Source organism: Rhinoderma darwinii, chromosome 12 (assembly GCF_050947455.1).
Source record: "Rhinoderma darwinii isolate aRhiDar2 chromosome 12, aRhiDar2.hap1, whole genome shotgun sequence".
NCBI lineage: Eukaryota > Metazoa > Chordata > Amphibia > Anura > Rhinodermatidae > Rhinoderma > Rhinoderma darwinii.
The window spans coordinates 68,048,030-68,065,303 of record NC_134698.1 but is presented as its reverse complement, the minus strand read 5'-3'; the positions used below and the strand labels follow the sequence as shown (position 1 = coordinate 68,065,303).

General features: G+C 41.5%; 1 protein-coding gene across 1 annotated transcript in view; it reads left to right on the top strand.

The window, feature by feature from the left end:
- ESR2 (estrogen receptor 2) overlaps positions 1 to 13,771 on the top strand; it is a 36,208-nt gene extending 22,437 nt beyond the window's left edge. The window contains exons 6-9 of the mRNA XM_075844836.1: positions 769 to 907; positions 5,911 to 6,044; positions 8,365 to 8,545; positions 11,121 to 13,771. Of these exons, the coding sequence (XP_075700951.1) occupies positions 769 to 907; positions 5,911 to 6,044; positions 8,365 to 8,545; positions 11,121 to 11,304 (638 nt within the window). The 3' untranslated portion in view covers positions 11,305 to 13,771. The remainder of the gene's footprint in view (positions 1 to 768; positions 908 to 5,910; positions 6,045 to 8,364; positions 8,546 to 11,120) is intronic.
- The last annotated feature ends 3,503 nt before the right edge of the window (positions 13,772 to 17,274 follow it).

Here is a 17,274-nt window from a genome sequence, read left to right as displayed (position 1 = left end):
AATAATAACTACAATGTTTACAATTCAATTAACAGTGGACGTGCACATGTTCTGTATAGACTCAGGATGAGTCTTATGAATCATCTCATCTGGTGAGCTCAAGGAACCATAGTCTGACTCTGGGGCAACCCATGGGGAAGGGATGTGGGCCAACACAAACTGGGGCAGATAGAACTATGCTGTATAGGATTTAGACAGCGTCAATTTAGACCAGGCAGTTAAAAGATACGCCAGATTACTCTTGCTTGACCTGTTAGACACTTTTCTGTTTGTTTTACCATCTTTGATTTGGAAAATTTTGGCAAACTTTTTCACATTTTAGTCATGACGGCTTTTCGAGGCCAATTTTTTAAAAGTGTCTAGTGAGGCACGAAGATCTGTTCTTTTTGGTGCATTTGCTTAATAAAGATGTCTAAAACTATACACTACTTTATGTGCCAGAAATGTACCACATTTTGGTGCATTATTCTAGGCGCATTTACATTAGTACGTCAGCCCTACTGTATTTTATCCCGCTTCATGCTCACCATAACATTAACAGGATTTGCCTGTTTGGTGCCTATATATAGAAGAACAGGATCTAGTTTAATTTCATAGCCCATACCCATAAGATAATCTAACTAGTATGCTGACATACGGCCAACCAAGTTACATATGTGGTGGTACGGGGTAATAGAAAGTGCCCATTTGAAAGGGACAGAACGTGTATGAGAAGAAATTGTATATTTTAGTTAAAGGTCTGGTGAAAAAGACTTGTTGTTTTTGCAGGTTTTATAGAGCTGAGTCTGTATGATCAAGTGCGACTACTAGAAAGCTGTTGGCTGGAGGTTTTGATGATGGGATTGATGTGGCGGTCCATTGATCAGCCTGGCAAGCTTATCTTTGCCCCAGATCTAGCTCTTGACCGGTAAGTTCTAATATATTCACATTAATCTTTTTTATTTTTTTAGCTTATCGACTGGTTAGCATATAATGTGTAGTGTGAAACATAATGCCATGGTAGTCCAAGTTTCCAAATTGGACAACTCTTTTTTTAAATTTCATGGAAAATTAGTCAACTTGTGATTTTCCGCTGATACGATTAGGGAAGGTGTGAAGCCTCTCTAGCTCCTTGTCTGCGTTAAGACCCTTACAAGAAGAAGCATGTCTCTAAAAGTGCCTAATGCTTCTCAAGAGTGCCGAGAAAGCTTTGGTTTTCTGAAATCTCAATATCACAACTTCTTGAATGGTGCTAATGATTTAGTCTACATCAAGCCTTCTAAGAAAATCATTCTGTTTAAGATGGGTCTAATTTGACAAGTCTGGATGTTAAAATTATATGTACATTTCAATTGTGCTCATTGTCCCAATGTTTTCTTGTTCGTAAACAATAAAACTAAGGAAAGTATTGCAAGTATGTCGAAAGTACCCGGTTCAAGATGACCACCCAACATTTCAGTGAAAAAAGTTCTACGGGGTGGTCCTCTCAAAGAAGAAAGCCGATGTACATAGGATAAATCTGGTCTATATCGGGTAGTCTTCTCAATGAGGTGGTCTTTGGTGAAGTTTTTCTGTATTTAATATATATATATTTATGGTCACCGGTATAAATTCTGAACAGGACATAAGACTATCCATGGTACGTAATAAGTGGTAATGTGGCGTCCGTCGTTGCGTAAGATAAGGATGGAGAGAGGATGGCTAGAAGACAAAACAATCTAAGTAGGGCTAGAAATTCTTTACTATTTGCAAAATGTATGCTTTAGATAAGGATGGAATAAGTTGACAATTCTAAAACGATGAATTGAAGTATTTTTCGACTTTAAGATTTCTTGTTGTCTTCCTTGTGACTTATTCTTCTGATTAGCCGATACTTGTTTACCAGACAAACACCCTATTAAATCATTTTTTGCTCAAAACGACACTTGTTAAAATCCTCGCCACCACTCGGCTCCAAAAGATTCATCTAGAAAGTAGATTCTGAGCTCCGCGCGACAAAACCCTGAGCTCCATGTCAGGATAACAAAATCTTCAAAGACTTTTGAACCAACAAGTATGCACAAGCCAACTCGTTATTTCTTAATTTGCTCCTAAATGTACTGCAGCTTCTTCTACGTTTCCGAATATATTCCAATTCCCTTTGAATGACTTGCAAATTATAGTTTTCTTTCGTCTTTTAAGTTTAACGACTGTTTCCTCCCGTGAACCCTTTTGTGATTGGGAATTATGTAAAATATTCTTCATTCTCGGCATTGTGTTAACAAGCAGGTCAATACGGATTCGGCAGCTGTTGTTTCAGTAAATATTTATTAAAAAAACATCCATAAAAGGGAACATTTGGGAAATCTCAGTGCAGGTTCTTATTGTGAACACTTGTTACTTGTCTCAGTTTATTTAAATTTTTGTTTAAACTTTTTCTTAAAGACCTAGGAACCTCTTGTAGTTGTATACCTACCATAGAGGCGCTGCACAGTCCCTTCCTTAAGCAGTAGAATTGGAGCTTAGGTTAGGGACATTTCAATTCCAGCCCCCCAACCTTGCAGATCTTGGGTAGGAGAAAGGGTGTGGTTTTTTTTTTACCAAGCCCCCACTCCATACAGGGGTGTAACTAGGAAAGACTGGGCCCCATACCGCATAGCAAACTTTTAACTGGGCCCCTCTTACCCATGCCCTCCTGACAATGCGCATTTATCAGTTGTGTGTTCAATGTAAAAATACAGCTAGGCAGCCAAGTTCTAGATCTACCCCCCCCCCCCATTGTATGAGATACCATTAATAATGATCCCACAGCCCCCTGAAGATAGTACCACACACAGCCCCCCTTGTAGATGGTGCCACACACTGATCTAGTCACCCCCTTGTTGATAGTGTCACACAGCCCCCCCCCCACATGTAGATAGTGCCCCCCCAAAAAAATTGTACTCACCTAGACCCATTCCTGCAACAAACTGAGTTGCTCCACAGCCTGCTCAGCAGCCTATGAGATGCCGAGACGGGACCCTTGCGTAGGTGGGCGTGATCCAGTGACATAATCGCGCCAGCCTGTGTAGAGATCCTTATAGGCTGCAGGCCTTACGTGGCTTGTAGCCTAGTGAATGGCAGAGAGGGAGCTAGCTCCCTGCTCCGTTATAGTATTCAATTGTATCTGCATCCTAATGATGCAGATACAATTGAATGTGGCAGTCGCCGGGACCCTGGATGCCTGGTGCTAGCGACGCCACCAGGCATGACTGGGCCCGTGACGCCCAGCCAGCACATAAATGTTATGTGTAGGGTGGCACGGGCCCCCGATGGCTGCTATAGTGGTAGTTCCGCCACGGACTCTATATCTTAGGTTTATTTGAAGGGAAAGTGACCACTCCTAAACATCCATATCCTTCATAGGCGGTATTCATCAATACTGAACATTCATGGGATCTCATTGATAAAGGACTGCCACCCTGTTCATCTTTAATGGTATACGCAGGAGTGATCCAATAATACGCCTTTATAATACGCCATATATATTTATTTTTTTATAATGTTACATTGACTATATTTAGAATCTCACAATTGGTAATTCTTTATATAAAATGTGGTTTAAAACCGAAGCTCCATGGTAATCACCCTACTCTATCATACGTTCAGTTTAGTGCCAGATACAGTCCCTGGATTACATCCCTACACTATAACTTTTTTGATAGATATCATTTTGGAATCTTCCCGATTTAACAACTAAGCTGTATTAGATATTGAAGTTCTGGTTTTGCTAAATGACACTGATACGAATCTTGTGCAAATATAAAACCATCATATTGCCAATCCTCCCAACCATAACCCTGATGTACAATCCTTGGTTTACCGAGATATGTGGGTACACAGGACGTAGACGTTGCTTATCATATCTTTTCTGTAAATGTATATTTTGAATCTGGGGTGGTGATACAGGGGATGCAGAGGTTTCTAATTTCCTTTTCGCATGTTTTGGGAGTTTTAGTGGAAACCCATCAAAAGCGGGAAGAACATGCAAACCCCATGTTGAGCCTTGTCAAGTCTATAAAGCTCTACATAAACTTTTTCTTAGGCAGATGCCATCATTTCTGTCAGGATCTGACCACAATCTAGACCCGACTGGATATTCATTCTGGGAAGGGAAATAGGAATAATTGACATGAATTGTTTGTGGTTGATTCCTCCAATTGCTCTACCAATATGACTTATTTGGGATGTTATTCGCTTCTCCATCGCTGTGAGAAATAAGAGAATCTCAGAAAATCCCTCTAAATTATAAGGATAGGCCATCAATGTAAAATCCCAGAAAACCCCTATGACATTGTAAGTATCACATGTATGTTAAAGGGGAGATTGGATGTAATACCTGCCAACAGATCGACTTATAGCCAACCATTATATAATGTCTATGGCCAGGCTAAGACGAGTAGATTCCTGCCAGAACAGGGTACAGTGCCCAATATGTTACAAATACTAAATTATTAAAGGGAAGCTCAGAGCTTCAAGCTCTTGTAAAAGCTTTATCCATTACATTGTGGTTTGACTCCGGAGCAACAGACGTAAAGTGGTTATGTGGGGCCAAAAATGACTAGCAGTGTGCTTACTGCAGTATGTGATTACACTCGCTAATATACATTCCGGTCCCCCGTCGCTCTGATTCTGAGATTTTCATAGATTTTTATAGCGCTGGCAGGGGACCGGAAGTCTAGTTGCACAGTTTTCCTTTATGACGACACACACTTCATCACATGACTGACCCGCTGTACTCCACTTTACTACTACTACTACTACTACTACTGCTCCTGCATGCACAGGATAGCGGGGCCGGTCACATGACGAAGAATTGTATCGTCCTTAAAGAAGGCTGTGCATCTAGACTTCCGGTCCCCCCGCCAGCGCTATAAAGATCTATAAAAAAATCTCAGAATTCGCACGACGGGGGACCAGAATGTATATTAGCGGGTGTACTCACATACTGCAGTAAGTACACTGTTAATACATTTTGGTCCCCCACATAACCCCTTTTTAAAGGAGTTGTACCAGAATCGACAATTATCACCTATCCGCAGGTGTCCGCCGTTCCATTTAATGTCTATGGGACTGAGAAAAACAGTCAAGCGCTGTACTCCGTTATTTCAGTGATTCCCATAGACTTTGAGTGGAGTGGCAGCGCATGCTTGAGCGTTGCTCCATTTAATTTTCCTTCTCGCTGCGGTCCATCAGTATGGAAGAACAGGGGGTTCGAGACTTGTGATCGGTGGAAGTCACAGCGGTGGGGCCCCCAGCGATCAGACCATTATCACCTATCCTGTAGATAGTTGATATTGTTGATTCTGGTATAACCCCTTTAACAAAAAATCTAAAACGTATCACTTTTGGCTTTTTTTTTTTTTAAACTTTACTCCTACTCTACTATAAATCCATATCACAACTTTTGAGAAGAGACATCAGGGAAGAATTTTTTACCTTATGTGCTGCACACTTCTACAGGACACAATCCAGAACCTACTCATCACAAATAGTGCATATGAATCCTATTCATCACACCCCAAAATGAATACAGGCCCTAGCCAAGACCTTATAAATATGGATTCTAGAAATTCTAAAGATACAGACCTCCTGCCAGACGGGCAGATAGTCCCCTCTCCCCGTTCCTGCGTTCCTCTTCAATCTCGGGCGCCACAGACCGCGTCCTGACTCCTGCATCACGTTGTTGCCTGTGGCGGGAATAGAAGAAGACTGGGGGAACGAGGAGAGATGAGTATATTTTACAGAGGACATAGGGCACCTGGGAGATTTGGCTGCTCTCTTTAGGGAGTCTGGGAGGTTTCCCCATTTTTTATTTATGTGCTAATAATCATTTCATTCACTAATTGTCCATATCTTTTGCCATCATAGTGCGCTGTAGATATGGCTGAAATATGTTCTGTGTATTTACAGGGATGAAGGCAAATGTGTGGAGGGAATATTAGAAATCTTTGATATGCTGCTAGCTACAACTTCAAGATTCAGAGAGTTAAAACTTCAACACCGAGAATATCTCTGCCTGAAGGTTCTCATCCTGCTTAATTCCAGTGAGTATTTGTATAAATTATCCCTAATGTCATGTCGGAGCTTTCATTAAACTTGCACCAATATTCTTGTGTCGAAAAATCAGACAAAATAGAGTGTGTCCAACCCATCGAATGCGGCGTACAAGGAGGTAGAAAGAAGTTTTTGGGTCAAACTGTTTTTATTGGTAGGGTTGAAAAATGATGTAAGTCTGTTTTATAGGAGCCCCCCAACCCCATAGAACTGTATGAGCATCTAAATGTTCAGTAGATCTGCGAGGATCCAGGTATAGCGCTTGGGGCGCTGACTCAGGGCATTATGTATGGGATAATCTTCCCAGCAGTTGAGGAGCTCTACCCACCTTGTACTTTTTCACGAGCACCTGGAGCATGCGTCCTGAACAATGAGGATATATGAGATTAAAGCCGATCTTCAAGTCTTAAAAATAGTACATTTAGGTATTTGCTTATTTTCTTCGGTCTTGGTTGCTTTTTAGCTCTGCTCCATTATGTCACCACTATGACTAATGACTTCAGCTTGGCTATATTGTCTAATATGAGTCTGAGGTAGTCTGACATTCACGTCCTGCCCCGTCCTGCTCCCCATGTTTTACACTGCAGCTCTTCCTATTTAGATTGGCTGCTGTGTATAAGCAGAAGCCCAGCAGAAAGTCAGTGGGGAAAAAACAAAGCTGTGGCTTTCTGCTATCGCCCGGCTCTATGTGGGTACTTGGGGGATAGTGTCACAGTTGGACCCAATATCTAGCCCAACCATAGCTTAGCAAGTGTAGAGCAGTTTGCCATCGCCCCCAAGCCAAGTGGGCCTTGGCATAAAATAGTTGTTCTGCTGTTTGCATTGCTGCAGTTCGCTTTACTGTCAATAAGGTGGAGGCCCCAGTTCTGACTTTGCTTATTTCTAGTTATGCCCTTTTTTTGTGACACTTTTTGTATTCGATATGAGTTCAGCAAATAATGTAGACCCTCAGATTTAGCTGTCCATATTGCATGGAAAAGATCATGAGCAAATAATAACCCTGGCCTGGCATCATTTACAATGGAAATCAATGCTATAGTAGAGGCTTCCCTTCCGTCTTTCCTCTGATCATACTGTTTATGGCAAAAAATAGACTGCATTCACATTTCTTTATAAATCACCCATGTCCGGACCATATGAGGCTGGTTATATGGCTGAACTGAAGAACAGGTCAGATTAGAATGTGTACATACAGATGGAGCAGAGCTGAGTTTGTCATCTTGTTTAACTCAAATATGCAGTACTGCAGATAAACATACTAAATAACCCTAAGGGCTTATACGCACAGGAGCATTTAAGATCTGTACCACACATGTATGTGTCAGACTTTCTGTAAGTCCTTCTGGTGAGCTCGGAGCATTTTGTTTGCTCTTAAAGCGACCCTCTGGTCTTAGGACAAAATTATAAATATGCTGTATATGGAGCAGTATTACCTGGTGCCTTCCAGTTGCCCCCCTATGCCGTGGATTCGCTGTTTTAGAGTCCTGTGTTGTCTTAAAATGTCCACAGCGCTTTTCAGACGGAGTCTAAAAAACTCCCTCTGTTCTCTGATTGGACAGAACTGCTCACGTGAGCAGCTCCGGCCAATCCGAGAACAGTGGGAGTATCCCAGATTCGTAGTCCAAGAAGCGCTGCAGCCATTTTGTGACAGCACAGAGGAGACCATAAAACGGTGGATCCACAGTAGAGGGGCCCAACTAGGGGACACGAGGTAATATTACTCTGTATACACCATCGTATTTAAAACGTTGTCCCAGGACCGGTGGGTTGCTTTAAAGAGGTTCTCCATTTTGGACAATCCCTACTTGTTGGAAGGGTCCTTTTGAAAATAAGCTGATCACAAAGTGTCCCTCTGCTGGGATCCCTACAGATCAGCTTTAATCTGTGGGAAAACCTGTCAGTAAGTGTTTAATTTCCCTGCAGCGCCACCACAGGAGAAATGAAGCATTACACTGTTCTCATTCATATGAATGGGCTGTCTGTCTCTTAATCTGGAGGACATGTTCTGTCCTGTATTGCACACTCTTTGTAGTCGCTCTCCACTCTCACCAGGATATGAGGATCCTGAACAGAGGACCCCCCTCCCCTCTATTAACTCAGAATTCGCTAACCGGTTAAATGAATAAGGGTTTTCTTAACTGGACAATCCCTTTAATTTAGCCTTGTTAGGTCCTCCAGCTTGGTGCAACTTTCCATGTTTTCCATTGTATACAGCTGCTTCATAGTATAAATCAAACGACGCCATGTTTTTATAATGGGATATCTATACTAATAGTTTATTGCACACTTTCTTCTATGTGTTTCCTTCAGACATGTTTCCACTATCCACTTCAGAGGAGGAATCGGAGAGCAGTCGGAAGTTGCACCAGTTATTAAATACAGTCACTGATGGACTTGTCTGGGTCATCGCTAAGAGTGGAATCCCTTTCCGTCAACAGTCCACCCGGCTGGCTAATTTACTGATGCTCCTATCACATGTCAGACATGCCAGGTATGTACACAATGGAATCTAATTAAGAGACCATAATACAGCGGCCACTGCAGGAGAAATGTTGTATTACATGGCAGATGAATGGCTGTCCATGGACAGCTCGAGTCCACCAGAGCATGAGCTACTTTTACAGTGCTCTCCATTCTGGCTCATAGACAGAAGGGGTGCCCTCCCCATGTCGTCCATTTGTCCTAACTAATGTGGACAGGGGCTGTCTCCAAAAGACAACCCGTTTTTAACATGCTTCCTATCTCATCCAGCTGTTATATGGGCTGCTAACCTTACCAAGTAAGGCCGGATTCACATGGCCGTATTTCCCGAACTGAACACAGTTCAGGGGGCTCAAAGATGTATATAAACTGAAAAAAAGTTTCAGATTTCATTTTACGGAACTAACATTTTGTGGCATAGCCATTGTTTCTGAGAACTGCTTGACATCTGTATTGCATGGAGTCGACCAACTTCTGGCACCTGTGAACATGTATTCCAGTCCAGGAAGATTGGGCGACATTCCACAGTTTTTCTGCATTTTTGGGTTTTGCCTGATAAACCGCATTTCTTATATCACCCCACAAATTCTCTATGGGATTGAGGTCAGGCGATTGGGCTGCCACTCTGTTACATCAATCCGGTTGAGGTAATGGAGTGTCAATTGTCGTGTTAAAACACCCATTTCAAAGGGCATTTCTTCTTCGGCATAAGGCAACATGATCTCAAGTATTTTGATATATTCAAACTGATCCATGATCCCTTGTATGCGATAAATAGGCCCAACACCAGGTTATGAGCATCATCCCCATATCATGATTGTTGCAGCACCACGCTTTACTGTCTTCACAGTGTACTGTGGCTTGAATTCAGTTCTCGGGGGTCGTCTGACATACTGTCTGCGGCCACTAGACCCAAAAAGAACAATTTTGCTTTCATCAGTCCACAAAATATTGCGCCATTGTTCTTTGGGCCAGTTAATGTGTTCCTTGGCAAATTTTAACCTATTCAGGACATGTCTTTTTTTTTTTGCGGGGAGTTCTTGCTGGTAACTTGGCTTCACTAAATCGTCTTCTGATTGTAGCAGTTCTCAGTGGTAACTTCAGATCTTCTTTGGTTTTCTGGAGGAGATCATTGGCTGAGCCTTTGCCATTTTGACTATTCTTCGTTCCATTTGAACAGTAGTTCCCCCACTTCCTTCCGCGTCTCTCATGTTTTGGTTGCCACTTCAAGCCATTTGAAATCCTTTTAGCTGAGCAGCCATTAATTTGCTGCACTTCTCTGTATGTTTTTCCATCTCCAATCAACTTTTTAATCAAAGTCCGTTTTTTATCAGAACAATGTCTGGAACGACCCATAAAGTAATACAGGGGTTTCTAGTTCAGCGACCCAGTCTTCAACCTGACCTTTTCCATTATATATCTAGAATGATTATTAGGACTTTATTAACTCTTTCTGCTGGTGTCAGTGATGCCCCCCTGGCCACCTGCTTCCCCAGGTACACTCCTGGCTTTGGTTGAACTCCATGGACCTGCAGTCAGTAGTAGATGAATACATTTCTTGTCTTACCGATCCGTAGAGTTGAATGGTGTCTGTATCTCCAGTAATCACCCCGCGTGCGCTGAGGCAGCAGCTCTTTAGAATTAGTTGCTAAGAAGTGGGTTTTATCGAACAAAATGTTATTTCTGAATGGCAAAGATTATGTTCAATCTGAACACGTTCTATTGGATGGATGTTAATTAAAAAAATTAAGTATTTCTTACTACCGAATACCCCTAATTAATTTATATATACTGGGCTTAATGGACGCTCGCAAATAATACAAATATGTTAAAGGGGCTTTTCCGAGATTCAACATTGATGGTATAATCCTAGAATATACAACAGGTGTTGGGGCAACAACTGGGACCCCTATCACTAGAAGAAAGGGGGTGGCTCATAGCAGGTGTAGATTATGTAGGATTTTTTTTAAATAAAAAGGTCAATCCGTGTGATTGGTGCAACTTTATAAATAGTTTATATTAAAAATGATTTTAACTTTTTGAGATACAGATGCTTTGTATCCTGTATACAGAGCAGCTGCATCTTTCGCTATATCATGAATCTGTCAGTCCCATCGACCTGACTGGTTCAGTGTCAGCGGGTCCTGCGTGTCTCAGATTACAGGTGGATCCCGTGTGTCAATCACATCTAAATTATGAACTTAGATGTGATCGATAACAGCTCGATCCTGCGTGTCAGACACATGCAGGACCTGCTGACACTGGACCCGTCAGTCCCGCGGACCTGACGGATTCAGCATAAGATACAGCTGCTCTGTATAAAGAATACAAAGCAGCTGTATCCCAAAGACTAAAAATCTTTTTTAATAACTAATTATAAAGTTGCACCAATCACACTAATTGACCTTTTTATTTAAAAAAAATCCTTTTCAAAGGTTTACATAGCCTTTAATTGTCTGACAGGTAAAAATGTGCCAAAGCGTGTATTTTTTTACGGCGCAAATCACCAACTATTTTTCCACATACACTGGCATAAAAAAAAAGCATTCTTAGTAAATGTGGGCCAATATGTTTTTTTTTATTAGCAACAAAGGAATGGAGCATCTACTTAGCATGAAGTGTAAGAACGTGGTGCCCGTATACGATCTACTGCTGGAAATGCTGAACGCACATACTCTGCGGGACCACAGGAAGCCGATGCCACCAGCAAGCTATAGTGCCAAAGCACAAAGTGACGGTAGGGACGCTGTGACACAGCCACCTCAATAATCCAGCAAGGTATTGGCGTAATATGAAATGATGTTGTAGAACAAAGCCTGTACCTGTTTACAAGCTCCTCCTTACAGGAGATGATGGACACAATTTCTATTCTGGGGAATGCAAGCAGAACTGATGAAATTCCAATTAAACCGAAATACACTTTGTATAGTCACTTTGAAAGGATAACATTTTTTTAGGGATTCTCAGGTGATTTGCTTAATTTGCATTTTTTATGTATATATTTGACTGGCAGCACCAAGCCTTATACGTATGTCTGCACTGTGTATTGTGACGTGATGCTACAACTTTGAAGAATACATTCCAGGGGTATGTCCAGTGGGCTACTTGCTATAGCATCCAATTTGAAGTGGCCCAAGTGCCCCACAACCTCTCCTTGAGATGTTGATTCGTATTTCTACCCCTGAAGTCCCAGGATTTGGGGATTTTGAGGATGTAAGTCAGCCAAAGGAGGGGGAAGGAGGTATTTTGTCTCCGCTATGAAGCGCTCTTACTTAGCGTATGCCCCAAGATTTGTCCATTATCATGCAAATGTTTGACCCAGAGGCGTAACTTGAAGCCCCTGACCCAATGCAAAATCCTTAACAGCCCCCCAACTACCATGTGCAGTTTATAATACTGGTGTCGTCTTATGTGGTAGTAAGGCCCTTAGCAGTTGCCCCCAGGCCGTGGCGCTTGAGGGGGTCTAACTCTGCACCCACTATAGCTGCAGTAACAGTTTGACCTGTTTTTTTGGTTTTTTTTTTTGCCCCCTGGTGTTTAATTGTTTTCTTATTCTGCAGATTCTGTTTTCAAGTTGATGAACAAGTAGTAAGATTTGCTAGAATTCTCATTAAATCTTGGTTACAAAGGTATTATTTTTAAAAAAAATTATGAAGGAATAGAAACATACAACCTGTAGGGCAGATTCATCTAATTTATTTGAGGGTTTATCTTGCGGCGTGTAAAAAGTCTATTATGTGGAGTTGCTTTTTGCTATTTGATAAGGTTCAGTCAATCCCTATAATGTATCATTAGGTGATCCTGCATATGTTTATAGGTAAGGAAAGATACATTCAAAAGATTCGTAAAAAGTAGGGGACAGACGAGTGATCGCAGGATCAGACTGCACAGGTTATGAACATAGATATGATCGATAACCGCTAGATCCACGCAGGACCCGCAGTCACTGAAGTAGTCAGTCCCGCTGACCTGAAAGATTCGGGCTTCAGCAAAAGATAAAGCTTCTATGTATTCAGAATACAAAGGAGTTGTACCTGAAAACAGATTTTTCCCAAAAATGTTTTAATTAAAAACAAATGACAAAGTTGCGCTAAAATACCCTTTTTAGTAAAAACATAATAATAAAAAAAGTCTTCAAAGGCTTACGTAGCCTTTAAAACTGGTTGGTGATTTCTTTCAAAAAATTGCGCTAGAAGAATTTTAAAAAAGTGCCTAAATAATACAACCGTACACAATACACACATATGTGGTCACTGCATAATACAAGCAGACAAACGCACACTCACTACCTAAATGCATTTACACATTATACATACATATATACATACAGACAGACATATATACATGCTGAACACATACTGTATACACTTCACACATACATTTTGGTGATGGCTTCTCACCTCTTTCCTGACGGAATTTTCGTACAGTAAATTGGAGAGTATTTTACAGCCCATTGCAGATCCCACTGTGGCAGCAGAAGGTAAGGGACCAGTCACGCAGTGTAATGTGGACAGGAACTTCTATCATCAGCTACCACTGATACTTCTGTCACACAGGTATAATGTAGAAGAATATAGTGTAGCCTCCCTGTCTGTATACTTATGGTTTCTCAGCTTATTTATAGAATATAGAGAGAATGATAATCACAGTGTCCCCCAGCATGCAGAAATGTTATGGTCTTTAGCTGGTCATGTAATGCTGTGCTGAAGCATCATGGGATTGATAGCAAAGCAGAGAGGAAGAGAAAGCTGTGGAAATCTAAGAATCAAGATCGAGACTTTTTAAAGCACAAACAAGGCAGCAGTTCAAAGTATGTACAGTATACATAAGAGAAGTGTAGAGGGGGGGGGGGTGCACAGACATGGAAAGTTGTGTTTCCACTGGAGATTTTCTTTAAACCTGTTCCAACAAATTGAATGTTGGGGACAGGGCTGCCATGATAACATTTTGTGCCCCATACACTTCAATGTTCAAGGCCCCAATATAACCTTTTTCACCCCGATACAAGGCATTTTTCAAATTCTATGATACGCAAAGGACCTCTAGCCCCCACCACTGACACAGAATTTTCTCCTGACACAGGGCATCTAGGCTAGGACTCCAAAACGACACCTGCTGGTTTGTGAGTTAGGGTATGTGCACACGTAGTGACCAAAAACGTCTGAAAATACGGAGCTGTTTTCAAGGGAAAACAGCCCCTGATTTTCAGACGTTTTTTGAGCAACTTGCGTTTTTCGCGCCGTTTTTTACGTCCGTTTTTGGAGCTGTTTTCATTGGAGTCTATGAGAAAACGGCTCCAAAAACGTCCAAAGAAGTGTCCTGCACTTCTTTTGACGAGGCTGTATTTTTACGCGTCGTCGTTTGACAGCTGTCAAACGACGACGCGTAAATGACAGGTCGTCTGCACAATACGTCGGCAAACCCATTCAAATGAATGGGCAGATGTTTGCCGACGTATTGTAGCCTTATTTTCAGACGTAAAACGAGGCATAATACGCCTCGTTTACGTCTGAAAATAGGTCGTGTGAACCCAGCCTGAGGGTATGTTCACACGGCGGGGGTCCGTAACGGCTGAAATTACGGGGATGTTTCAGCCTGAAAACATCCCCGTAATTTCAGCCGTACCGGCATGTGCAGGCGCTTGAACGCCGCGTCAATTACGGCCGTAATTAGCGCTGCTATTCATTGGAGTCAATGAATAGCGGCTCCAATTACGGCCAAAGAAGTGACAGGTCACTTCTTCTACGCGGGCGTCTTTATTACGCGCCGTCATTTGACAGCGGCGCGTAAATATACGTCTCGTGTGAACAGACAAACGTCTGCCCATTGCTTTCAATGGGCAGATGTTTGTCAGCGCTATTGAGGCGCTATTTTCAGACGTAATTCGGGGCAAAAACGCCCGACTTACGTCCGTAAATAGGCCGTGTGAACATACCCTAACAGAAATGCAGCCGTATTTCTCTGAGGCTTGTTTCACACACAGCGTTTTGCCACGTTTTTCAATTTAGCGGTTGAAAACCGCATTTGAAAAAACACATGCGGTTTTACTATGCGATAACTAGCTGCTCATTTTTTTTCAATGAAACATTTATTTTATATGTTTCACCTATGAAAACTGTGCCCAATTACTGCATCACAAGATTACAACAAATCATGATAAAAACCATGTGCGTTTTTTCAGATTATTATTTTTTTTTAATTGCACATTAACCGGTATGTGTAAATATACCCTAAGGGAACAAAATAGTTAAGCCATCCCCCCCCCCACACAAAAACTATAACTAAACTTCTCCCCCACATAACGTTTACAGTAAAGCCCCAATCCTATGAACTATAAGGATCTCTTCTCACGCGACACACTATGATTTGTGCAGTGTTTTTTGGGCAATTGCTTTAAAGCCATGTCATTGGCCGCAGTTTTGCAAAAACCCCTTAAAAAAAATACGATATCACAGTAACCTATGAATGGATGCTATAAAAAAAAAAAATACCCCCACACCCACAGCATTCACAGCCTAAGTCCCCCTATCCTCCCAAAAATAATAAATTAAGAAGTGCCCCTCCCCTGCACATAGCATTTACAGTCAAATACCCCCTCCCCGAAAAACAATTTATACAGAATCCCCTCCCTCACAAAACAGTTTCAGTAAAGTCCCCCTTATACAAGTTGCTGGCAGGAGGGCAGGAAAGCTGTGTCTAGGGCAATAGAGGAGCTGTACTTTCTTCCTCCATCCCTGCTGCCTGCCAGATAAATAGGAGGCCAAACACTTCAACACAATCCATGATGTTCTCCTGCAGAGGTACAGTGTGTGTGACCAACAGCCGGCTGCATCATGACATCACATCTGATGTATAATGCAGCCACCTGGAGGACACGCACTGCCTCTGCAGGAGAACACAGAGGATTACATTAAACGGCTCCCGTTCCTTGTCCCCTGCGCTACCCTAAGTTTTTTTTTTTTTTTCTAAAATATACAGCAATAGCCGTCTGCGGCCCTACACTTCTACCGGGGGTAACAGCCCGGAGGGGCACGTGCGTCCCTGCCCAGCCTGCCCCCTGGTGAGTATGGGTGTAAGGGCTGAAAGCTCTTATAAATAACAAAAAAAAAAATCAGAAAAAGTAGAGCTTCACGGAGATTTTTTTGTGCCAATTTTGGATTTATTTATTTTCTAATGTACAGACATTTTGTTGTTGTTTTTTTTTTTTGGTCTCCCTTCTATTTGGAAATCCATTACGTAGAGAGTCAGTGTGTTCAGATGATGTACCGTACATGTTTTTTTGGCAGAAAGCCTTGAAATACCCAAAGACAACCGCATGAAAGAATATCTTTAGAAGCGGTAGTGGTTGTAGAAGCATTTTCTCTTGCCAGCAGGTGATACTTTGCCTAAACAATCAGGATGCATTATGCTCGGCTTTTTGGAGATTCTAGCAGACTGTACACTGTATTGTGAAAGACATTTAAAAGAATGCAGTTTATTTGAGACTAGTTTTTAATTGAATGTCTAAAACAGCTGTGACAAATCTACCTCTATTGTACAGAACAAATGTTCGATTCAGCTGCTTTTTGGGGACAAGGAGCAAAAATATCAATTATGTTTGGTTTTTTTTTGTATTGCTTTTTGTCATTTTTGGTGAATGTTAAAAGTATATTCAAGTTATAAAAAGTGGATGTGCATAATTATATATGTGTGTGTGTGTGTGTGTGTGTGTGTGTGTGTGTATATGTATATATATATATATATATATATCTCTATCTCACACACACACACACACACACACTTACCGTATGTTTAAAGAGAACCTGCCCACTGCTGCTGGCCTCTGTTAGATTGGAGGCGCCTCAGAGATTCTGCCGTTTTTTGTTTTTTTTCTACCCCCCACCGTTTCGGAGATATCGGGACCGTTGATTCTGATGTCCCATATTCAAATGAGGCCTTTGACAGTTAAGTGGGTGGGTAACACCTGTCACTTGATAAGGGGTAACTGCCCACTTGACAGTCAAAGGCCTCAATTGAACATTGGACATCAGAACGAAAAGGAACGGTGGGGGCTAGAAGAAAAAAATAAAAAGCAGCAGAATCTGTGAGGTGCCTGAAATCGATGTCAACTGCGTTTTGGTTTTTTTGGGCAGGTGAACGGTCCCCTTTAATATTATTATGCTTAACTGAATTGTGCCTTTTGATCCTTAAAGTGAAGGTCTACCCTTGAGCGCCAGTTTGTTTTTTGTTTTTTTTTTTACTCTAAACTAGTTAAAAATTCTAAATTAATTCAAATTAAGATTTTCATTAGGCTTTTATAGAGCTCCAAATCACTTGTATAAACAGTTTTAAAGGATATGCTGGCTACCTGCAGCAGCCACTAGAGGGAGCTAAGAAATTTACAGCATACGGTTTAATACATTGAACTCAATAATAAAACAATATACAATAAGCTCCCTCTAGTGGCGGCTGCAGGTAACCAACATATTATCTTCTAAAACTTTCTATGCAGTGGATTTGTAGCCCTGAATCAGAAATTAAAACTCTGGCCACTATAAAGATATATTAAAAAATAAATCCGCACAGAATTTCACTTTTTATCATCCTGTACTGTTTAGGTGAATCTCCACTTTAACCCCTTAATAACCAGCTAAATGTTTTCATTTTTGCCTCTTTCCCTTTCAGCAGCCATAACTTTATTTTTTCATTGATGTGGCTATGGGGCCTTGTTTTATGCGGGAGAATTTTTTATTTTCCTGC